The sequence below is a fragment of the Paramisgurnus dabryanus genome, chromosome 19, assembly GCF_030506205.2.
Source record: "Paramisgurnus dabryanus chromosome 19, PD_genome_1.1, whole genome shotgun sequence".
Lineage (NCBI taxonomy): Eukaryota > Metazoa > Chordata > Actinopteri > Cypriniformes > Cobitidae > Paramisgurnus > Paramisgurnus dabryanus.
This window is the reverse complement of record NC_133355.1, coordinates 7,177,865-7,199,756: the sequence shown is the minus strand read 5'-3', so window position 1 is coordinate 7,199,756 and position 21,892 is coordinate 7,177,865. Positions and strand designations below refer to the sequence as shown.

Genomic DNA, 21,892 nt, shown 5'->3' with positions numbered 1-21,892 from the left:
GTGTTTTCCTTTAAATTAAGGCAGCTCAAATGCATTACAGCCTGGGACTTGGATAAGCCCTGTCCGGGAAACTGCCCCAAAGGATATCTGTATATGTGTATCTAAATATAAAATGTATCCCATGGACCTGCAACCCTAAAACTTTGAGAAAAAAAAATGTTTTCTTCAAGTGTAAGTTTTTGATCATCAGAATTAATTTTAGTTTATACAGTAACTTAGTTTAATATACTTTTCATGAAAATTTGTTTTTGCGTCAGTATTTTGGACAGTTCACCGAATAGCATTTAGCTTAGCCCCATTCATTCAATGGTACCATTTAGAGATAAAGTTAGAAGTGACCAAACACATCAACGTTTTTCCTATTTAAGACGAGTAGTTATACGAGCAAGTTTGGTGGTACAAAATAAAACATAGCGCTTTTCTAAGCGGATTTAAAAGAGTAACTATATTTTATGGCGTAATAGCACTTTTGGGAGTACTTCGACTTGGCGCAGTAACACCCTCCCTCTCCCATTATGAGAGTGAGAAGGGGAGCGGACTTTTTAGGCGAGTCGAAGTACTCCCAAAAGTGCTATTACGCCATAAAATATAGTTACTCTTTTAAATCTGCTTAGAAAAGTGCTACGTTTTATTTTGTACCACTAAACTTGCTCGTATAACTACTCGTCTTAAATAGGAAAAACGTTTATGTGTTTGGTCACTTCTAACTTTATCTCTAAATGGCAGCATTGAATGAATGGGGCTAAGCTAAATGCTATCGTAGCGTCGCAGCGCGCTCCAGCGCTTACGTGCACACACACAGATGATAGAGGGATGATTCAACAGTTCTTAGTTAAGGTAATAACATATTTTAATATTGAAAATGAGTAGACTATTCCTTTAAGTTGTTCCACACCTGTATACATGTTTTTGTTCAACTCCACACAAATGAAGATATTTTGAACAATGCTATTAACCAAACAGATCTGGGGCACCATTCACTTCCATAGTATTATTTTACTTTGGAAATCAATGGTGCCCTAGATCTGCGTGGTTACAAACATTTATCTTAATATCTTCCTTTATATTCAGCAGAACAAATAAATTTAAGTTTGGAATGACTTGAGGGTGAGTAAATGATTACAAAATGTAAATTTTTCTGTAAAATATCTCTTTAATAGGACTATTAATATAATTTTTTTACAGTTAGCATTGCTACTATATATTCTTTAAAAGGTAACACTTTACAATAAGGTTTTATTTGTTAACACTAGCAAATGCATTAACACCTAACATGAACAGACAAACATGTTTTAATTGCATTCTGTGATCACTGGGATTCAGTGCTGATGTCTCAATAGACCGGCTGAATCAAGGCACACGATGAAGCCACTCCCACATGAGCCGACCAGTGGACTGACACGCAGACTGGGCTGCAGACTCTCTCCTTCTTTCTGTCTCTCTCTCACTCTCTCTCTTTCTCCATGGCCGGTGCTAACGGACGAACAAACACAAGGGGTGGGGGGAACAGACTATGTAGAGTGCATAAAGAATGAGAAGAGAGAGAAGGACCATGACTAGCGTAACACGCTCTGTCCCTCGTTTACTTTCAGACACCGGTCAGAAAAAAAACACGCTAAAAGATGTTCGGCGGATATCCTTTCAGAGGCCCAAAGGCACCATGGAGTACGTGGTGAGTATTAGGTTTTCTGTCTGGTCCAGGTGCTTCTGTTTACATACTGATCCGGTCCATCTGTGTGTGTGTGCTTAGCTCAAGATGAATGTGTGTACACATAACCGCATGCATGTAATTATGTTTGGGATGGATATATGAACAATGTACACATTGAATATGATTTACGGTGCTGATGTTATGTGATGCTAGACTTTAAATTGCTGTTTATCATGCTGTCTTTAGAATAAAACATGCATAATAAAATGACTGTCATGCAGGGTATCAGGACATCGTATTTCTGATCTCAGAAATAAACCATCCTCCCACTTTTATCCTCTTTATCGATTTGATAAAGAATTAGAGAGAGACAGACAGAGAGCTTTTCCACGTGTTCTTGAGATGACCTCAAATCAGGTGCTGACTTTCTCCATGGTAACAGTGGCGTTGCTGGTGATGCTGGGAGAGAGAAAGTGAAAGGCAACGATGCCTGAGGGATAAGGAGGTCTTGTGATTCAGTCAACCTGCTACCTTATAGATAAACCTTGAATTTGAACTTGAGTCTTTGTTTACATAGCACGTCAGCACCATCAGAGGACAGTTTATTAAGGCCTTTTTTCAATACATTTCAGCATTTAAAAATTAATCCTTAAATCAACTACTCTGTTATAATGACTTCAATATGTTGAGTATAATACATTAGAGTTTTAAATGAATATCCAGATGGATTCAAGTTGTGATTAGGAATTAAAGGTTATGTTTATTCAAATTCTAGGTGGTATTAAACCATTCATCATTCTTACTTTGATACTAAAATTAGAAAATATTATATGAAAATAATAGAAAATATCCACATCAGATTTATTTGATTAAAACAGTATTTGAAGTGTTTGGTTCCAAAACGCAATAAACCCATTTTAACTGATTTGAGTAAAAATTTGTTTTTTATACCAGGAAAGTGACAAGATGAAAACACTATTTTCTGTTACAAACTTTTTCAAACTAGCATCTTTAGATTATAATAACATTAAAAATTCAAATCTATAATTTGATTTTCAAAGATTTATTATAAAAACTTATTATTTGTACGCAAAATGCAATAAATCCATAAAAGTTTTTTTTTAAAGCTATAAATCTATTGATTCAATATATAAATGTGCATTCATCTTTGCCATGTTATATTCATTTAGTTGACTAGTGGTATACACTGACTAAAAAAAAAAAAACATTAATTGCATTAATCAAAACACTTACTTAGTTATATTAAGAACACTGTCATTGCTGCTGTCATCCTCGGCACGTTGTCGTCGTCGATCAGCTGTAAAATGTTTTGGTCCTGATCGATTTTCATTGACTTTGAGTAAAATAATGGAAAGTTTATCATAAGATCCACTGGGGTCAATGTGTAAGCATGACAGAAGCTTGATGCAGTCGTGTGAGAACAAGCAACAGCCGACATTTTTCCTTCGCCTGAGTGCATCTTATGTAAATTATTCGATTTTGATGGCTTACGTTTCTTCTCCGCCACAGAAAAACACCACAGATTTATTAATGCAAACTAAAGTATTATTTTGTTTTTGTTTGTTTGTTTGTTGATCATGAAGTACAAGGTAGATGAGGAAAATTAAGATTCCATGTGTATCCAAAGCGCCGTCATTGTTGTTTACAATGCGTGGAATGGTGCGCTGTGATTGGTTAAGCGGATTTATTGCATTCTGCAGAGAAGGAGGACTGGCGTATATCGTGTTTTGGAAAAAAGAGAGAAAAGATAACAGAATAACACAGCAGATATTGAATTTTGTGTAAAATTAAGAATTTACTTTTTAATACTAACCAGACAATACTGATTTTGGCGTTAACTATTTTTTTTTTAAATGGCGTTTATTGCGTTTTGGAACCAAACTCTTCATTTGTTTACCTTTTTATTATTTTTTTATTTGGTAAGGTAAGTTATGGGGAGATGCATTTAACACATGTTGCTCCATTTGCATTTGTCGGAAAAATTCACTGTCAGAAAATAATGTACAAAAAGATTCAAAACGGTACTTTTTCTGCCACTGGGCTGCTACCTCAAAGGTTCATTTTTGTACCTTTATGGGTATACAACAGATTGAACTGTTGTACCTTTTGAAGTACAATATTATACTCTAAGGGGCTATTGTGTAGCTTAAAGGGGACAGAGAATGAAAAACAATTTTTACCTTGTCTTTGTTGAATAATGGTAGTCTACCCGCATTCACGAGCATACAAAAAGTGCTAGACATGCTAAACATCTCAGTCTCATACACTGTAAAAAATTACTCTGGAGGGTGTTAAATTTAACCCATGAAAATTAGTTATAATTTAATTAAGTATATAAGCTAGCAAGTAAAATAAAAAATAATGGGTATATTCTACCTTCACTATCCAATTTTTAACAGTAATAACTGCAATACTAAAAAAATAAGTAACATATACCCCAAAATATTGGCCTTAGCACCGCAAAGTGCGCATGAATCAACATCCAGGCGGGACTCGAGTCACCATTTTTTCATATCATATCGGCGGGAGAACTGCGGTTTGTTGACAGGTAAGTTTTTATTTAACTTGTTGATATCATCATGAATGGAAATGTTAAGTTGGTTAACTGTAAAATCTACCAGAAGTTTAGTCATTTGCGTGCTTCTCTGTCTCTGTTGTTGACAGATTGTTAGAATATGTCAGTCAGGTTAGCTTTGAATGAAACATCGCCCAGTTCTTGCACCTGCGAATACGAATAAATATCCATATTTATGATTAAAATATTAACTTCCATTATTATTATTTACATGTCTGAATCTCGTGAACAGCGGAGCTGCTCAATATGAGTGGTTGAACTTGAGCAAGCCACGTGACGAGAGAGAGCAGCGGACGGTTGATGTACGATACAGACGGGAGGGCGTCGAGCAGACAAACAAACAACGGTAAAGCTGTCGATGCTAGATAATTACTGTAAAAGTTTTCTTGCATTTATCTGTTAATATATTGAGTTTTGTTTTAGAAGGGATCCATTTATGAAGCCATTTTATTATTATTATTATTATTATCATTTACGGATATATAGCCTACTTAACGTTGCCTTTCGCTTTTTAATGTCTGTTCAAAAAAGTATTTCGGAGTTCATATGTTATATATGAGACTTGTATATGAAGTTGAATCACTTAAAATTGAATGTAAGTACTTCTTGTTAGTGTTCAATGTTTTATGCACGTGTACTGTGAGTTATAGCCAGGGCTGGACTGGGACAAAAATTCGGCCCTGGCATTTTGGCCCAAACCGGCCCACACTACATACACTGCAAAAAATGATTTTCAAGAAAACATTTTCTTAGTATTTTTGTCTTGTTTTCAGTAAAAATATCTAAAAATTCAAAAATTAAGATGCTTTTTCTTGATGAACAAAACGACCCAAGAAAATAAGTCTAGTTTTTAGACCAAAAATATCTAATTTAAGTGATTTTGTGCATAAAACAAGCAAAAAAATCTACCAATGGGGTAAGCAAAAATTTCTTGAAATTTTTTTTTAAACACTAAATGCAAGAAAAATTTGCATACCCGATTGGCAGATTTTTTTTTTTTTTGCTTTTTTATGCACAAAATCACTTAAATTTAAAATTTTTGGTCTAAAAACTTATTTTCTAAAACTTATCTAAAGACTTATTTTCTTGGGTCGTTTTGTTCATCAAGAAAAACCATCTTAATTTTTGAATGTTTAGATATTTTTACTGAAAACAAGATTTTTTTTCTTGAAAATCATTTTTTGCAGTGTAGAATTACAAATACCACCCATCTTTGCACGCCTTTAAATATGTATAGCAATAGTAACTCCACTTCCACAAAAGCACTAAACCCAATTAATAGCAGGTAGAAAAGAGTGAGAGTTGACACAACAAACACTTCTAGAACGTGTTATTTATTAATGCAATAAAATTGTATAATCCACACTTATGAATCCTAAAACAAGCTTCATGCAATTGGCAAAATTTGCCATTGGATTGCTGACTTTTTACAAAATACAAGTGCTGCTTACGTTAATATTGAAAACTGATTATTACTTGCAGTACTTACAGGAAAGTATTCACTACATTCACTGAACTAAACTAGTGTGATTACAGTAATATAGATTTTTAACATTATCTGTCAAGTGTGTTGTTATACAATAAACATATATTTTTCTGTAAGCAGATCTCCTGGATTGTTTGATTTTGCTTGAAGAGAAATCATACGTTTTGAAACAGACAATCAACGAAAAATCTACGAATCAGATACACTCGTAGCGACAGAGCAAAGAGTGCAATTATTTTATTGCAGCTTTATCACTATATTTTGTGTTTTTGACTCAGTTTTATCAAGGGGTATCTAAACTTGTGTTTTGAAAGCAGTTACCGCAGTCACTACACTCACTTCTCCCTCGTCTCTCTCCCTCTGCTCACTGACACTTTGCGTGCTGGTGCTGACAGTGCCACCGCCGCCACCATCATCATCACCAGCGACGCGAGTTGAAGGTCCTGCTGCCGCAGAAAACATTTGTGTTTTTTAACACATTATGCAGCGTCTGCCTGAAGAGCCTGCTTCTTTTTGTCGCGCAGTTTTTCTGCGCCTCCCTTGCGTTTTTTCTCTCTCTCTCTCTGTTTTGACACGTGAACTGACCGACGATGCACGCTCACTTGCACAGAGACCAAAGCGGTGATTGGGCCAGCTTAATGTCATTCAAAAAAAATAACCAATGGGCTGCTGCTTAAATGTGAGTGGGCCGGTCTATCTAGGAAAAGAAAGGATGATGACTGTGCTGGTCAGTCATTGGGCCAGCTTCATGTCGTTTAAAAAAAAGAACCAATGGGCTGCTGCTTAAATGTCAGTGGGCCGGTCTGTCTAGAAAAAAAAGACGCTAACTGGGCTGCTCAGACAAATATAGTATGAGATGTATCGGCCCAAAAAGTACGTCGGCCCACCGGGAAACTGCCCGGTTTGCCAGATGGCCAGTCCGCCCCTGGTTATAGCATAATATGAAGTTGTATTTTTGCACTTAATAAGTTTTAAATGAAGTTGAAATGTTTGTTTGTATCGATATAGCATGCTAGTCTACTGAGGTAAATGAGATCAGTTTTTCCTCTCATATTATTGTCTTCTTTAATTTTCTAATGATAACGTGAAGAACAGTATTTAGGAATCTTGCTTTTAATGGTTTTTAACATCTCATGAAGCCTTGGTTTATTTTGTTTTATGAAATAATATGTTCAAGAAGCTTTATGTAAAACTATGATATGTTGTATTTCACTTGAAATGTATTGGGGTTATTATACGTCCAATAATTAGTTTTAAATGTTTACAGAATGTTATTTGGTCAATAAAGCAAGCAATTTATGCAATCTTGTGCATGACTATTTTCTTATTCAACCCTCTCTGAATAAGTAATATGTAATGTTTCTTAATGGCTTATCATTATTAATAATAATTTAATAGATCTGTGCCTTAATACCAATAGGGTTAATGTTATTCATTTTTTTATAAGTAATTAGTTATGAAAAAAATAGGTAGACCTTACCTAATTTTTTTTACTTTATCATAGTAATTAAATTTAGGTACTTTTTAATCAAATATATAGGATATAATTTACTCAAACAAAGTGAGTGCAAATTGTTACAACAATTTTTTTGAGTAAATTCTATAGGTTGTTTTTTACAGTGTAGAAATTCCTCTTTTAGAAATGTCAGCCAGAAAACGGCCCAATCTGAAAAACTGATGCTTATGACACAGGCATCTCCCTGCCCCTCCACTTTAAAATAATTGGCTACATTTTTTGAGTGGCAGCAAAGTCAGCCAATCAGTAATGAGATTGCAAGTTAAGCCAGTAGGGGGAGCCAAATAGGTGCAAAACCACTTGTTTAAAATCCCCCACCCTAAAAGAGCTATCTGAGAGAGGATTTTAGGAAGCTTCTAAAGCATTACAGACCAAACTAAAAAGTTTTTGTCTATATGTCACATCACAGAACAAGGATAAATACCCGTTCAATCATTCTATGTCACCTTTAAAGAACAATTTTGTACCAGTTAAATTTTAGGGGTACATGAACTGTACCTTAAACAAAAGTACACAATAGATCCTTTGGGTATAGTAAGGTTCCCCAAAAGGTACAACATTGTATTGTTTAATATACCTGTAAAGGTACAAAAATGTAGTTTGTACCTTTATTTTTGACAGTGTTTTACTACTAGCACAATTATTTAGTATAATAATATATAGTAAGTAATAATAAGTATATATTTTATTTACAATAAAAGTGGTTTTAATAGTATATTTGAGGGGAACAACCCTATGGTTTGGTAGGTCCTGACCCCACGTGATTTTCAATGTATTATAGAAACAAAAACTTGAATAATCTAAGTTTGTTAATTTCAGCCTTTACTAACACATTAATAAATTTTTAAGCCATTCTGTTTGCTCGCTCTCTTCAGCAGATACTGTAGTGCAATTGGTGCAGGACGGGTAGCACGTTCATTGGGTTACAATCTTAGCAAACATGATCTACTGTATGTTGGCCAATATTTGATGTTCCCTAATCGCCATAAATCTGCTGTGAAACTGACATGAAGGCATATAGCAGAAGTGTGGTTTGTGAGTAAAATTTCTCCCTCCACACCTTTCTCTTTCTTATCGTACGTGTTGTGAAACTGTAAACTATCCCGCTGTAATTGCACACCATCACATCCACACTAACCAATCAAAGTGATTTGTGGCCGTGTGACCGCAGTGATTGATGGCCTTAATCAATCAATGTTCTGAGAGGAAGTGCTTGCCATCCATGTAACGTGTTCCCTGTGTCCCTGTGTTTTGTGATACTTGTGTTTTGATTTATACTCATGTCTCTGTGTACCTGTGTTTACTTGTGTGCATGTATACCCTTGTTCCTAGTGTAGCTCCCTGTGTTAATTAGTGTCTCCGCCCCCTTGTTTGTAACCATGGATATTCATTGTGATCATGCTTCTCCCCTTGTGTGTTGTCCTAGTTACTGATTGTTTCTGCTCTGTCATTGGTCTTGGTCATTCATATATACCCTGCTTGTTCATTCTGTGTTGGTGGTTTGTTGTTAGATGTCGCAGTCCCTTGTGTTCCCATGGTTTTTTGTTTTTACCTTATATTCACTTTATTTTGGAATAAACTGCACTTGGATCCGCATCTTGCCTCATCGTCTTGTCTTACCTGGTTTCAGCCGTGACAGAACAAACCACCGCTCAGGATCCAGCAGCAATTCCTTGTTCCTGTGTTTTTCCAAGTTTCCTGGTGTGTTCCCTGTGTCCTCATGCTCCGTGTCGGCGATATCCGAGTGCAAGTTTCACCCCCCACCACGGAGGAAGAATGGTGGAACGCAATCGCCGACCTGACTTCCCTCCGGCAACAGGGGAAACCTGTGCGCTGTTTTGCCCGGACTTTCTGGTCTTTTTCGCTGGGCCTGGACCTCAGTGACTCGGAACTTAAAAATTATTTTAATGAATGTCTCGATGAACCCGTGCCGCAGCAAGAGGTGGACGGGTTGCAAACACTGGATTTCTGGGGCTTCGTCAGTTACATGCACAACCGTGGCCGATGGAATTTGTGGGAGTTCCCCGCCGAAAGACCCGCGGAGACTGTAACATCACTCGAGCCAGTCATCATGAAACCAACGCATTGCTCACGTTATCGGCGGCGGAGGAAGAGACCCAAGGCCGAGCAATCCGCTGTTAGCACGGAAGCTAATTCCCTGAGTCCTGTTTCCTCTGAGTCAGCGCCCGTGCTCAATATGGCCGCCACGACATTCCACTCCATGCCTCAGTTCACTGCTGTTAATCCGGCCCCAGTATTCGAGTTTGCCACAACCATACCAGCTCCGATTTTCCACAAAGCCACCATCATCACTGTTCCAGCTGTTAAAGGTGCAGTAGTAACACCTACACCCATTGTCAAGATGGCTCCCATACCCGAACAAACTCACAAAAAGACTGCCACACCCACTCCACTTCACCAACTTGCATTGATGAACCCTCCAGCACTGCCAAAAATTCGACATTTAATCACCAGTCTGATGGATGTACCATTGGTATCCGTACGGGTGGCCGGGGTGCCCCGTCCTGTGGTTTCCAGCTCCGTGGTGCATTCTAAGTCTGAGGTATGTTCTCTGCACTCAGTAATTTCCATATTTGGCATGGCTCTGTGGAGTGTGTGGTCCGCGTACTGCTCTTCTGTCTCCTATGATGCTTTCCAGGAACCCATTGAGTCATCTGAACCCTCTGAGCCGAGTGAATCTCCCGAGTCCTCCGAGCCAAGTGAATCTCCCGAGTCCTCCGAGCCGAGTGAATCTCCCGAGTCCTCCGAGCCGAGTGAATCTCCCGAGTCCTCCGAGCCGAGTGAATCTCCCGAGTCCTCCGAGCCGAGTGAATCTCCCGAGTCCTCCGAGCCGAGTGAATCTCCCGAGTCCTCCGAGCCGAGTGAATCTCCCGAGTCCTCCGAGCCGAGTGAATCTCCCGAGTCCTCCGAGCCGAGTGAATCTCCCGAGTCCTCCGAGCCGAGTGAATCTCCCGAGTCCTCCGAGCCGAGTGAATCTCCCGAGTCCTCCGAGCCGAGTGAATCTCCCGAGTCCTCTGAGTTCCCCGAGTCCCCTGAATCATCTGATTCCCCTGTGCCGAGTGAGTCATCTGTGCCGAGTGAGTCATCTGTGCCGAGTGAGTCATCTGTGCCGAGTGAGTCATCTGTGCCGAGTGAGTCCCTTGTGCCTCTTTGGTCAGCTAGTGTGGCCACCCCGAAGCTCCAGAGACTTTCTATTTTCACCAGAACTATGGCCAGTACAGAACTCTCTGCCTATCCCACGATGGCTGTCCCCAAGCTCCTTGCCCTCACTGCCTGGTCCATGATGACAATATGTGAACTCACTGCCCTGTCTAACCAGGCCCAGAGGGCCTCTCTCTGTTCTCTTCTGCCCAGGTTTCCGATACCACCAGCACCACCCTGGTATCCAGTCCCTCTCTGGGCCCTGCCGGCTCCGCCCTGGGTTCCCGCTCTGCCGGCTCCGCCCTGGGTTCCCGCTCTGCCGGCTCCGCCCTGGGTTCCCGCTCTGCCGGCTCCGCCCTGGGTTCCCGCTCTGCCGGCTCCGCCCTGGGTTCCCGCTCTGCCGGCTCCGCCCTGGGTTCCCGCTCTGCCGGCTCCGCCCTGGGTTCCCGCTCTGCCGGCTCCGCCCTGGGTTCCCGCTCTGCCGGCTCCGCCCTGGGTTCCTGCTCCGCCCGCGGCTCCACCCTGGTCCCAGTCTTCGCCCTGGCTGCCTGCTCCGCCCGCGGCTCCGCCCTGGTCCCTGTCTCCGCCCGCGGCTCCGCCTTGGTCCCTGTCTCCGCCAGCGGCTCCGCCTTGGTCCCTGTCTCCGCCCGCGGCTCCGCCTTGGTCCCTGCCTCCGCCCGCGGCTCCGCCTTGGTCCCTGCCTCCGCCCGCGGCTCCGCCTTGGTCCCTGCCTCCGCCCGCGGCTCCGCCGTGGTCCCTGCCTCCGCCCGCGGCTCCGCCGTGGTCCCTGCCTCCGCCCGCGGCTCCGCCGTGGTCCCTGCCTCCGCCCGCGGCTCCGCCCTGGCCCTTGGACTTTCATGGCCTTGGCCCACCATCCCTCCCCCGGGTCCACCTCCTTACCACCGCCCACCTGGACTTATGTACTTTGGGGGGTTTTCTTTCTGGTGGGCGTCTGGAAGCCGCCCTTTAGAGGGGGGGCTATGTAACGTGTTCCCTGTGTCCCTGTGTTTTGTGATACTTGTGTTTTGATTTATACTCATGTCTCTGTGTACCTGTGTTTACTTGTGTGCATGTATACCCTTGTTCCTAGTGTAGCTCCCTGTGTTAATTAGTGTCTCCGCCCCCTTGTTTGTAACCATGGATATTCATTGTGATCATGCTTCTCCCCTTGTGTGTTGTCCTAGTTACTGATTGTTTCTGCTCTGTCATTGGTCTTGGTCATTCATATATACCCTGCTTGTTCATTCTGTGTTGGTGGTTTGTTGTTAGATGTCGCAGTCCCTTGTGTTCCCATGGTTTTTTGTTTTTACCTTATATTCACTTTATTTTGGAATAAACTGCACTTGGATCCGCATCTTGCCTCATCGTCTTGTCTTACCTGGTTTCAGCCGTGACAATCCAACACACGATACTTTAATCCTAAAGCTTTAATGGAAATTCATGCATCTCATACGAGTTTATATCTGTTGATAACTTTGAAACTGGAAAATTACACTAGACGTTATGGTCTGGTATTTATATACATCTGTATCTATTTTAATAGTTTTTTACAAACTAACCTTAAAAAAATACTGGTGTGCATATTTCTTGAGACTAAACATTGGCACTGATATATGTTAAGATATTTCAGTACAAGGTGTTTGTAAATTATGGCAGCTCAAACATGCATTTTAGTCTGCGACTAAGCCCTGTCCGGGAAACCTGCTAGTGTACAGTATATGTGTGGTACGACTGATCAGTAGACACCCAATGAAGGGTCTATCTAAAAGATATTGAATTGAAAGACAGTGAGATAGGTCTTAATTATTTATGTCAGGCTGTTGAGCTGAAAGTGATACCCAATGAGAATCAATGTTTTGGATCAGGTGACGCTAAGATCCGGTGATCTGGTGACCGCTACCTGGGCCTTTTTCAAAACTTCGGCATATCTTTGCAACCAGCCACTAGGAGTTTATTTCCTCACTTGCTATTGTAGTAAACACACTCCTCTGAATGTGTGGTATAAAATTAGATTTAATACATGTTAAAAAATTGAAAAATATTGTTTTTCATTTAAAATTGGCTTACTGTGCAGCGAGATATTTATACGTGGTTTTGCCCCACTACTGTCCAATATTATGACACACTGGCATGATTTGTAATAATACTATTTAATAAGTATTTAATTTGTGGCATTCTAGGTACTAGCTTTCATTTTGTTCATAATCATATTTTTCTCAAAGCAGTTTAGTATTTCAGCCTGTGCTTACTTTGTATGTTTAACATTAAGAGATTAAAGTGCTTTCATGCTGTTTGCAAGGCAAACAATAATCTGTCTATGATATTGACTTAGGTCAAGATTGCTGCTCCGGCTACAGCCACAATAAGACCATGTGAATTTAACTCATTGTGTTCAAAGTTTAGTTAACATATGAAGAGCTCCGATGCAAAACGTGTGCGTCTGACATGTTTTTGTAAATGAGCATTTTTTTATCAGACTCTTAATGAATTCTGCCAACAAATCTTTATTTCTGAATGAGGTCGTAATTAAACGGATCTGAAGTAAACGTATTTGATTAACGTATATTATGTGTTGATAGCATTCATTGAGGCCAAAACTGCTCAATGACAATGAAATCATTAGAGATCTTTTTTATCCAAAAATGAAAATTCTGTCGTGATTTTCTCATCCTAATGTTGTTTGAATCCTGTAACACAAATGAAGATATTTTGTTGAATGATTGTAAGCGCACAGTTAATGGTACCTATTGACTTCTATAGTAGGAAAAGCAAATCCTATGGAACAGTAATACTATGCACAAATACTATGGATCTACAAATGCTTTTACATTATCATGCATCACAAAATGACTATAACATACATAACATTATATTTTTTAATGTTGCACATGCATTAGTTGTTTTTTTACATGGGGTTTGGTTTGCTAATTTCAGTTTCCAATGTATAGTCCACCCTACTGCCTGGAAGCAGACGTCATAATTTAGAGTTCTGGCTTTTGAACCTGCAAAAGTCCAGAATATGTAATGTTTGTTTTGTTTGTTTCACCTCTAGGTGGAGTCACGGGACACCCTCAACAGCATTGCGCTGAAGTTTGACACCACCCCTAATGAGCTCGTACAGCTCAATAAGCTCTTCTCTCGTGCTGTGGTTACTGGCAAGGTGTCGTATGGCCTTTTCACATAGACAGTCTCTGTTTTAGATCAGATTCTTATGTATTTCACTCTTTCTAGTTTACACCCTCAGCCTATTTTATTTGTCCCAACTTGCAATGTTAATTTATTAAAACATTAAAAAAAAGTTTAATGATGAGGCTTTACATAATTTAATATAAATTGTATTGTTGTAAATGTATAATTGTTTGCAAACAGACTTTTACATAAGGATTTGAATCTCTTTACAGTAGTGGCCAAATGTGATGTCCAAATTTGAAAGATTGACACATTTGCTCTTCATTTACATATTTTATTAAAGATGAATTAAACATTTTGTGTGCATGTTGCATTGGAGTATAAACTAAAGCTTAGCTTTGAGAAGAATTTAAGAAGGCATGGCAAAAAAATTACACACGTGCAAAGTTTATATTGACATATCCGAGGACAATGTATAGAAAATATTTCCACAAAAGAGTATCAACAAATATTAATAACAGATAATAATGGTCAAAGTGAGCTTTTTGTTTTTCTTTCCTTTTTTGATATTCAAATAAATTCCAGATATCTTATGCTGAGGTTTACCTTTTTTGCCAAAATATTTAGTACAATAGATAATATTAAAGATCACTGTTTTCTTCATTTTTACCATACACCTCCTCTTTTGATGGTTTAAAGGATTAGTCTTTAAAAAAATCCAGATAATTTACTCACCACCATGTCATCCAAAATGAACTTTCTTTGTTCAGTCGAGAAGAAATTAGGTTTTTTGAGGAAAACATTCCAGGATTTTTCTAATTTCAATGGACTTTAATGGACCCCAACACTTAACAGTTTTAATGCAGTTTAAAACTGCGGTTTCAAAGGACTCTAAATGATCTCAAACGAGGCATAGGGGTCTTATCTTGCTTTTGGCAAGAAAAAAAAATATATGCACTTTTAAACCACAACTTCTCTTCTTCCTCCGGCTGTGTGACGAGCCAGCGCGACCTTACATATTTCGTCAGCACGTCGAAAGGTCACGTATGATGACGTATGCAAAACTACCGCTCCAGTGTTTACAAGTGTGGAAAAGGAAGACGGTTCTGATGTTGTTGTATGTCAAATTATACTAATAAAGGTCTTTGTGCCAGTTTATTGTTTAAAATGGTCCGCAAGTGTGGTTTTCACATATGTAAAACGTGACCTTTTGTCTTTGTTGTGGTTTAAAAGTGCATATTTTTTTCTTTTTCTTGCCGAAAATGACTATCGTTTCACTAGATGCATTGAAACTGTGAACTGTTGAGGTCCAATATAGTCTATAAAATTAGGAAAAACCCAAAAATGTTTTCCTTTTAAAAACTTAATTTCTTCTCGACTGAACAAAGAAAGACACACATGACATGGGGGAGAGTAAATTATTGGGATTTTTTATAATGTGGAGTAATCCTTTAATCTAATATAAATCGCCTTCCCCCCGACTTTACTTTTCCCCTATACTTTATGTACTTAATGTAATCATTTCAGTTTTGTGCATGTGCTGTATATATATAAAGTACAGATTTATACACGCTGTGCATTTTGTACCGTAGGTGCTGTATGTTCCTGATCCGGAATATGTCTCCAGTGCCGACAGTTCCCCATCCCTCAGTCCCATCAGCCCCCTCTCCCCCACCTCTTCTGAAGCCGATCTGGAGAAAGCCACCACAGTAAGTGTCGTCCTGCATATTCATCCACAGCTCCCATTGTACAATGCTGGTTAGGAAAGTGTCATTCTTGCAGTTTGTACAGGCATTTTAGCTTTGTGATGTATATTCATGGTTAGGCAAAGAACAAAGCTGTTATGTATGTAATAAGTTATGTTTTTTGAGGGTCCATTGAGCATTATTAGGTCACATCTTAATCAGCTTAAGTGAAACGGCTTGGATCATGATTTCACACTCATCCAATTTACATTTTAATTTAGCCTGTAAGTGAAATAGAAGTGCCATGAAGGATCACTTTGCATGGCTTGCATTTTACAAGGATTCAATTATTTCCCAATTACGTCAGTTAGGTTTTTAATTTGTACCTGCAGCTCCTGTACAGACCCTGTTTAATTACATTCAGCTAGGGTACCAAATGGTTCCTTTATATTATTTATAATAAATCAATGCTAATATATTTGTGTAGGTGGATAGTTATAGATTAGGTGCAGTGCAACCCAAAGTCTGTTTTTGGGTGCCATGTTTATCAACTGTATGAGTAAGTAAAATAAGCATTTTAAGCTGTGGAGGCCACTATTATGTTTTAAATTTTAATATTACTATAGTTTACTATAATAAATACTAGGGTATCCACTATAGTTTTTCATGTGAGACTCCCCACTTCCACCTTCTTATCTCTCAGATCATCTTTTATTTGTATGTTTTCTGTGTTGTTCATCATTTATGCAGCTCCGGTTTATATTAAAATGGGGTTGATGTTTTTGTATTTTTAATGGCATGGAGATGTCAAGACCACATACCACCATCTACTGTCTCTGTGGTGCATTTATAATTCATCCTCTGTTTCACATAATTTTACAATCTACTGATTATAGACCTGTTTACCATGTTTACCTTGCTGTAGCGTTAATAGAGCGGGTTTTGATTGCAGTCTCTTGACGTCATGTATTGTATTGTAAACAAAATGGCCGCCTCCGAATGAAAATATTTTTTCAAGTTTATTTAAACTTAGACACAGGGTTCCCACAGGTCCTGAATATCCTTAAAGTTTGTGAATCTGAGGTGAAAAATTCAAGGCCCTGGGAGTAAAAAAAAAAAATGAAAATATTTTTTCAAAGTTTATTTAAACTTAGACACAGGGTTTCCACAGGTCCTGAATATCCTTGAAGTTTGTGAATCTGAGGTGAAAAATTCAAGGCCCTGGGAGGTTTTTAAAAATATACATACATAGATACAGGTCATTGAAAGTGCTTGAATCTAGTTTATTCAAGAAGTTTGCTGGAAACATCCATATTGTTCCCTGTATTGTTTTAGACTTTTTAAGCACACATGCTAAAATGTTCGCTTTAAATGCTTATATCTTCTGTATGTGAATCTTGATTCATACCAAATGCTTTTTTGCATAGTTGTGTTTGACACATGAAAATGTCTCGGGTTACGAATGTAACTGTTGTTCCCTGAGAAGGGAACGAGACGCTGCGTCTCCCTTGCCAGACTTCCTGTGTCCCTGTAACGCCGTCTTTGGCAATACTTTAGATAGCGATATACTTCCTGGCTTCCACGTCACCCTGTCTTTGTTGTTAAGCCTCACCATTGGTTGAATTTGATATACACATTCAGACGCACTTACCCCTGTAGGCGTCCCCAAAGTGTCATCGCAGTTACGCAGCGCGAGTTCCTTCTAAAGGGAACTGTAACAATGTATCTTAAAACGTAACACGATGTAACCTTGCTCCCACTTGAAATGTTTTCCCACATTTAGTCCTTGAATTTGAAGTTAACTAAGGTCTGGGAAACCTGTAGACATTTGTACTGTTTTTAATCTAGCCAAACCTAGTTTTACTACGCCATATGTGTTTAAAGTCGGGGTACCCTTTAAAGTGTCCGCTAAGAGTTTATAATCTGCTTTTCACCCCCAAACAAAGCTTAATTTTGGGCTACAACATTTTTTGGCAAGTGTCTGTTTTAAAAAGGAGCGGCAGGGCTTTGTACTTAATGTATTTCCCTTTAGTACACTTCAAGTTTTCCACTGTAAGACACAGATCCAAGTAATCGTTTTATGCAGACAAATAGCATTCTCTGGCTATGAATTTGCCCCCTGTTGGTGATACTGGATGACAAATAAGATCCTTTTGAGAGATCACAATGGCTGCTTTTAAGCTTTCAGCAGTCCTTGTATCTTTTAAGTGCCTATTTATTTCTGGATTGCCATTGGTTGCCAAATGGTTGGTGTCACGTCTTTGTCTCTATCTTGTGTATTTCTGGTTCCATATGGTCCTGGATTTAACAGCCCTGCTCTCCGTGCCAGGCTTGCACACATTTCTGCAATTATGAAAAGCCTTCTCCCGGTTTCACAGACAGGTTTCACAGACTAGTCCTAGAATAAAATGCATGTTTGAGCTGTGTCAACTGAAAATAACTTGCACTGACAATATGCCAGTGCCATTTACTGTATATGTGCACACCAGTACTGTCTTTTTCTAAGGCATGTTTTTAAAGTTGGAAATTTTCTAATCACTAAATCTGTATTGCTAAACTGGAAATAACTTTAATATTTAAATTTATGCATTTAACAGACGCTTTTATCCAAAACAGCTTGCAGTGCATTTAATCTGCTGTTTACATTTACATTTTTATTAGTATGTGTGCCTCCTGGGAACAAACTCATGACCTTTGCGTTGCTAGCTGCACTGAATCTATAGCGCTAGGATGGAAATAACTTTTCCATATCACTGAATCTGTATTGCTATTTGTAAATAACTTCCTAATCACTGAATCTGTGTTGCTTGGCTAAATAAATAACTTTTCCTTATCGCTGAATCTGTATTGGTGTGTCAGCAGCAGCTTCATCGAGCAGCTTTCCTTATTTATGTCCTATAATGAGTTCACAAACACAGAGATGCTGACAGTAACTTAACCTCCACAGCATCATGCTAGGAAACCTGCCTCGGTCTCTTGGGTTTCCGGCATTCAGCTTTTCTACAGCAGGAATCCCTCCAGGGCTTTTACCTTTTGCATTAATGGGCTGTTATTTTCAAGCCAGCTTGTTATGCTGACGTTGTGGGTGAGCGACTGTGTACCATGAACTAAGGGCAGAGACACAATCATTCTGATGTGGCGAGGACTATCGTTCATAGAAGGTTTTCTTTCGCCCCGCCAGGATTCACATAATGCCCACCGGAGACAAAGCACTCCAGGGTCGGGTCACGGACCCCCGCGACAGGCCAGAGTGGTATCATCCACGTCAGAGGAGGAAGAGGCACTTACAGAAAAGTTTCTTAAAATGAACTGCACATACATCACAGATGGCAAGGTTGGTTTGCTTGGTGCTCTTTATTCTTCCACTTCATTTCGTGCAATTATAAATGTCTGTGTATGGTTAGTCTTTGGCTTCAGATGACATGCCCATAGACTTCCTACAGTCTATTTACTGGCCATCTGATGATAGGGCAAGAGTTGGCTCAGTTTGCTTTCAGCCAAACTGGGAAAAACTAGAACTGAAACCAAGTAGTTTTTTAGTACCTGGATGTAGGCATAGGCCGGTATAAGATTCTGGCGGTATGATAACCTTTAGCAAAAATACCACGGTTTCACGGTGTTGCGGTTTTGCCTATGCAACACTAAAATGTGTTATTTTCAAATACCAGGTAAAAATAAAACCTTTAAATGATGCTTTCAAAAAATATATAATATTTTCGTAATGTATATTAAATGTAAACATCAAATCAATCACATGACTTAATGATGTAATGAATTTTGTATAAACACAGCTCATACCTTGGAGACGGTATCACAGAACATTTGAGATGTTTTGAAACCTTGACTGTTTAAAACCTCGGTATACCTTGTAACCGGTCACCAGCCCATGAGCGCTTCTTTCTGTTAGATCTGTTAGATTTTATTTAAGAATTCCAGGTTCTTGGCATCAAATATTGATATGTGATTTTCAAAGTTTAAGAAAACATCAACCTCTGTTTAATATTATGTGATCAGAATTTCTGTCTAGACAAAAGTAATAATGTGTCTTTTAATAATATATAGACATTATATTTACAAAAAATAAACCAAATACTTTGTTTGTGACATTTAAGCGCCTTGTCTTATCTTAATACCGAAAGTAATCGGGTTTTCATTGTGGAAGCAAAAAATATTTCAAATCATTATTTTAAGTTCCCTACCTTACTTATGAGGTAGATTGCCGTGTAATACGTGGGATAATGTACACGCAGTTATTGCAAAAAGCCCATTCAATGTAATACAAGACCCTCCACTTCGTGTTATCCCTTACTTGAAGTTCTTTTCATTCTGGCTGTGGTAAAGCAAAGCGAATGTGACATTCGACGGCAGACTGGTATCAAAACAATAGATCCCAATGGATGCACTCAGACCAGGTGTGATTATTTGCATCACAAAAAGCGAGGATATTTTTACCAGTTTGTCTATTTTTCAACCTTCGCCCTGAGTCAAAACAGTGTGAGATTTAACCTTTAATGTTCACACAAATTTTTATTTTATTTTTTGGTACAACCATTAACTCTTTCCCCGGCATTGATGAGTTAGCTCGTCAATTAAGAGAAAACGCTTCCCTGCCAATTCCCTGTTTTTCCGTCAATCTATATTTCCTCTATTATCCACCTGGTGGCGCTCGTACACATCTAATAAAATCTGGAATTAGAGACAAAACAAAGGTAGGATGAAACGTTTTTTTTTTTTTTTTTGAAAGCAGAGGGTCTGTTCTTTCATTTGATATATTGTATGTTTATATATTTAAAGAAGAACATTTTCTGGAAGGCATTAAACTTTTGTGAAAATCATTAAAAAATGTTGGCACTGGCTGGCAACTTTTTTTTTAAATGCTGGCGGGTAAAGAGTTAATGGAGGTTCCTGTACTATTATTACATTTTTTCCATTATGGTCTATATTCTACTTTATTTATTTACTTATCATTTCAGTATATTAATGTTATCATCCATTTAAGATTTATCCACTCCTAAATGACACAAACTGTACTTATGTGGTGCAGAATTCATTCTTTGTAAATATGTGGAAAAGCCTCGGTTTGTTTCAGGTACTATGACAAAACTCAAAAGTCTAGATCTGATATGTTTTTGGTCCAGTTTACTCATCCATAATGTGTCAGGAATCGGACGGGGAAATTAACCCAAGTGAAGCAGACGTAGATAACAACACAGGACTTTAATAACAAAACAGGGTAAAAAACAGGAAAACAAAACCCACGAGGGGGCAAACAAAACAGGGTAAATGCTAAATACACTAAACTACACAAAACTTCACAATGATCAAACATTAAATATAAACTGGACCAGATCTTTACTAATAACAAAATACTCACAGAAAGAACAAAACGAACCCATACAAGACACCAAACACAAGGACTTTAAATAGGGTAAACTAAATGACACACACCTGAAAAGAATTACAAGTCACTTTTTCCCCGATCCCTTACGAGACCCGGGAAATGCGTGGTTAGAATAAACCAATACTAAATCCACGCATCTCACACATGAGACATTGTACTGTCAGAACCCTGCCATGCTGAACTAGAACTAAATACAAACAAGGATATGGCAGGATCCTGACATAATGTTTCATCTCCTCACTAAAGTTTTCCTGTCTATTTTTCACCTCTCTTCTTTTAGGGTGTAGTCAGTGGTGTGCTTCTTGTCACCCCAAACAACATCATGTTTGACCCTCACAAGTCAGACCGGCTGGTTCAGGAGCGAGGATGTGAGGAGTACGGCATCATGTGCCCTCTGGAGGAGGTGCAGTCTGCAGCCATGTGCAGGGAGATCACAGACATCAGGGTTAGAGAGCTTGTGCCGCTGTAAGTTGATGATTGTATGATCGACATTAGTTATGCTAATTACTTTAATAATAGTTCATTTAATAATAATAATTACTTGAATAATAGTGAATTATTAAAGAACGACTGCATCTTGATTTGACAATTAACAACAAGCTCTAACCACTTAAAAACACTGGGTTACACTTTACTTGAAGGGGTGTTCATAAGACAGACATGACACATTCATAATAATGTCATAAACATGAAGGAGATTTTTATGCACGTTTATTACAACTGCCATATAGGGCCCTATCTTGCACCCAGCGCAATTGACTTTGTCAGTGACGTGTGTATCATTCGTATTTTGCACCGGCGCACAGGGGTTTTTTCCCTCCACAGACGCACGTCGGCAAACTAGGGACGAACTTGCGCTCCCTGGGAGGTTCAGCGCAAAAAATGAGGCGTGTTCCGGCGCAAACCATCCCTGATGCTATTTTGCAGTTTCAAAAAACAATTACGCCACTGACCAAAAAAAAACTAGTCTAAAGTCAGTGGCGCGTTGCGCGTGGTTCATTATGCTATTTTAAGGGCGCATGCTTGACCATAATGTATAGTGTGCACAACGCGCGCACACTTTGCTTATTTAATCTACACAGATGCAACAGTTATTTTTGCAAATCATAAATTGTTACAATAAAAAATATTAACACATGAGATAAGGGGAATCATTGTGGTGAGCATTGTGGTGATAGTTTTTATTTATTGTGTGGCTGCGTTAAAAAATTATCATGCAAATAACGATTAAAATATTTTCATAAGTTTGTTGTGTGGCTTACGTTT

At 38.9% G+C, this 21,892-nt stretch overlaps 1 protein-coding gene across 2 annotated transcripts in view; it reads left to right on the top strand.

Moving 5' to 3' along the window:
- Positions 1 to 21,892, top strand: part of oxr1b (oxidation resistance 1b) — an 88,449-nt gene that overhangs the window by 43,875 nt on the left and 22,682 nt on the right. For both annotated transcript variants that reach the window (XM_065286941.2, XM_065286931.2), the window contains exons 4-8: positions 1,593 to 1,672; positions 13,464 to 13,571; positions 15,133 to 15,249; positions 18,407 to 18,559; positions 20,907 to 21,091. In XM_065286941.2, the coding sequence (XP_065143013.1) occupies positions 1,593 to 1,672; positions 13,464 to 13,571; positions 15,133 to 15,249; positions 18,407 to 18,559; positions 20,907 to 21,091 (643 nt within the window). The remainder of the gene's footprint in view (positions 1 to 1,592; positions 1,673 to 13,463; positions 13,572 to 15,132; positions 15,250 to 18,406; positions 18,560 to 20,906; positions 21,092 to 21,892) is intronic.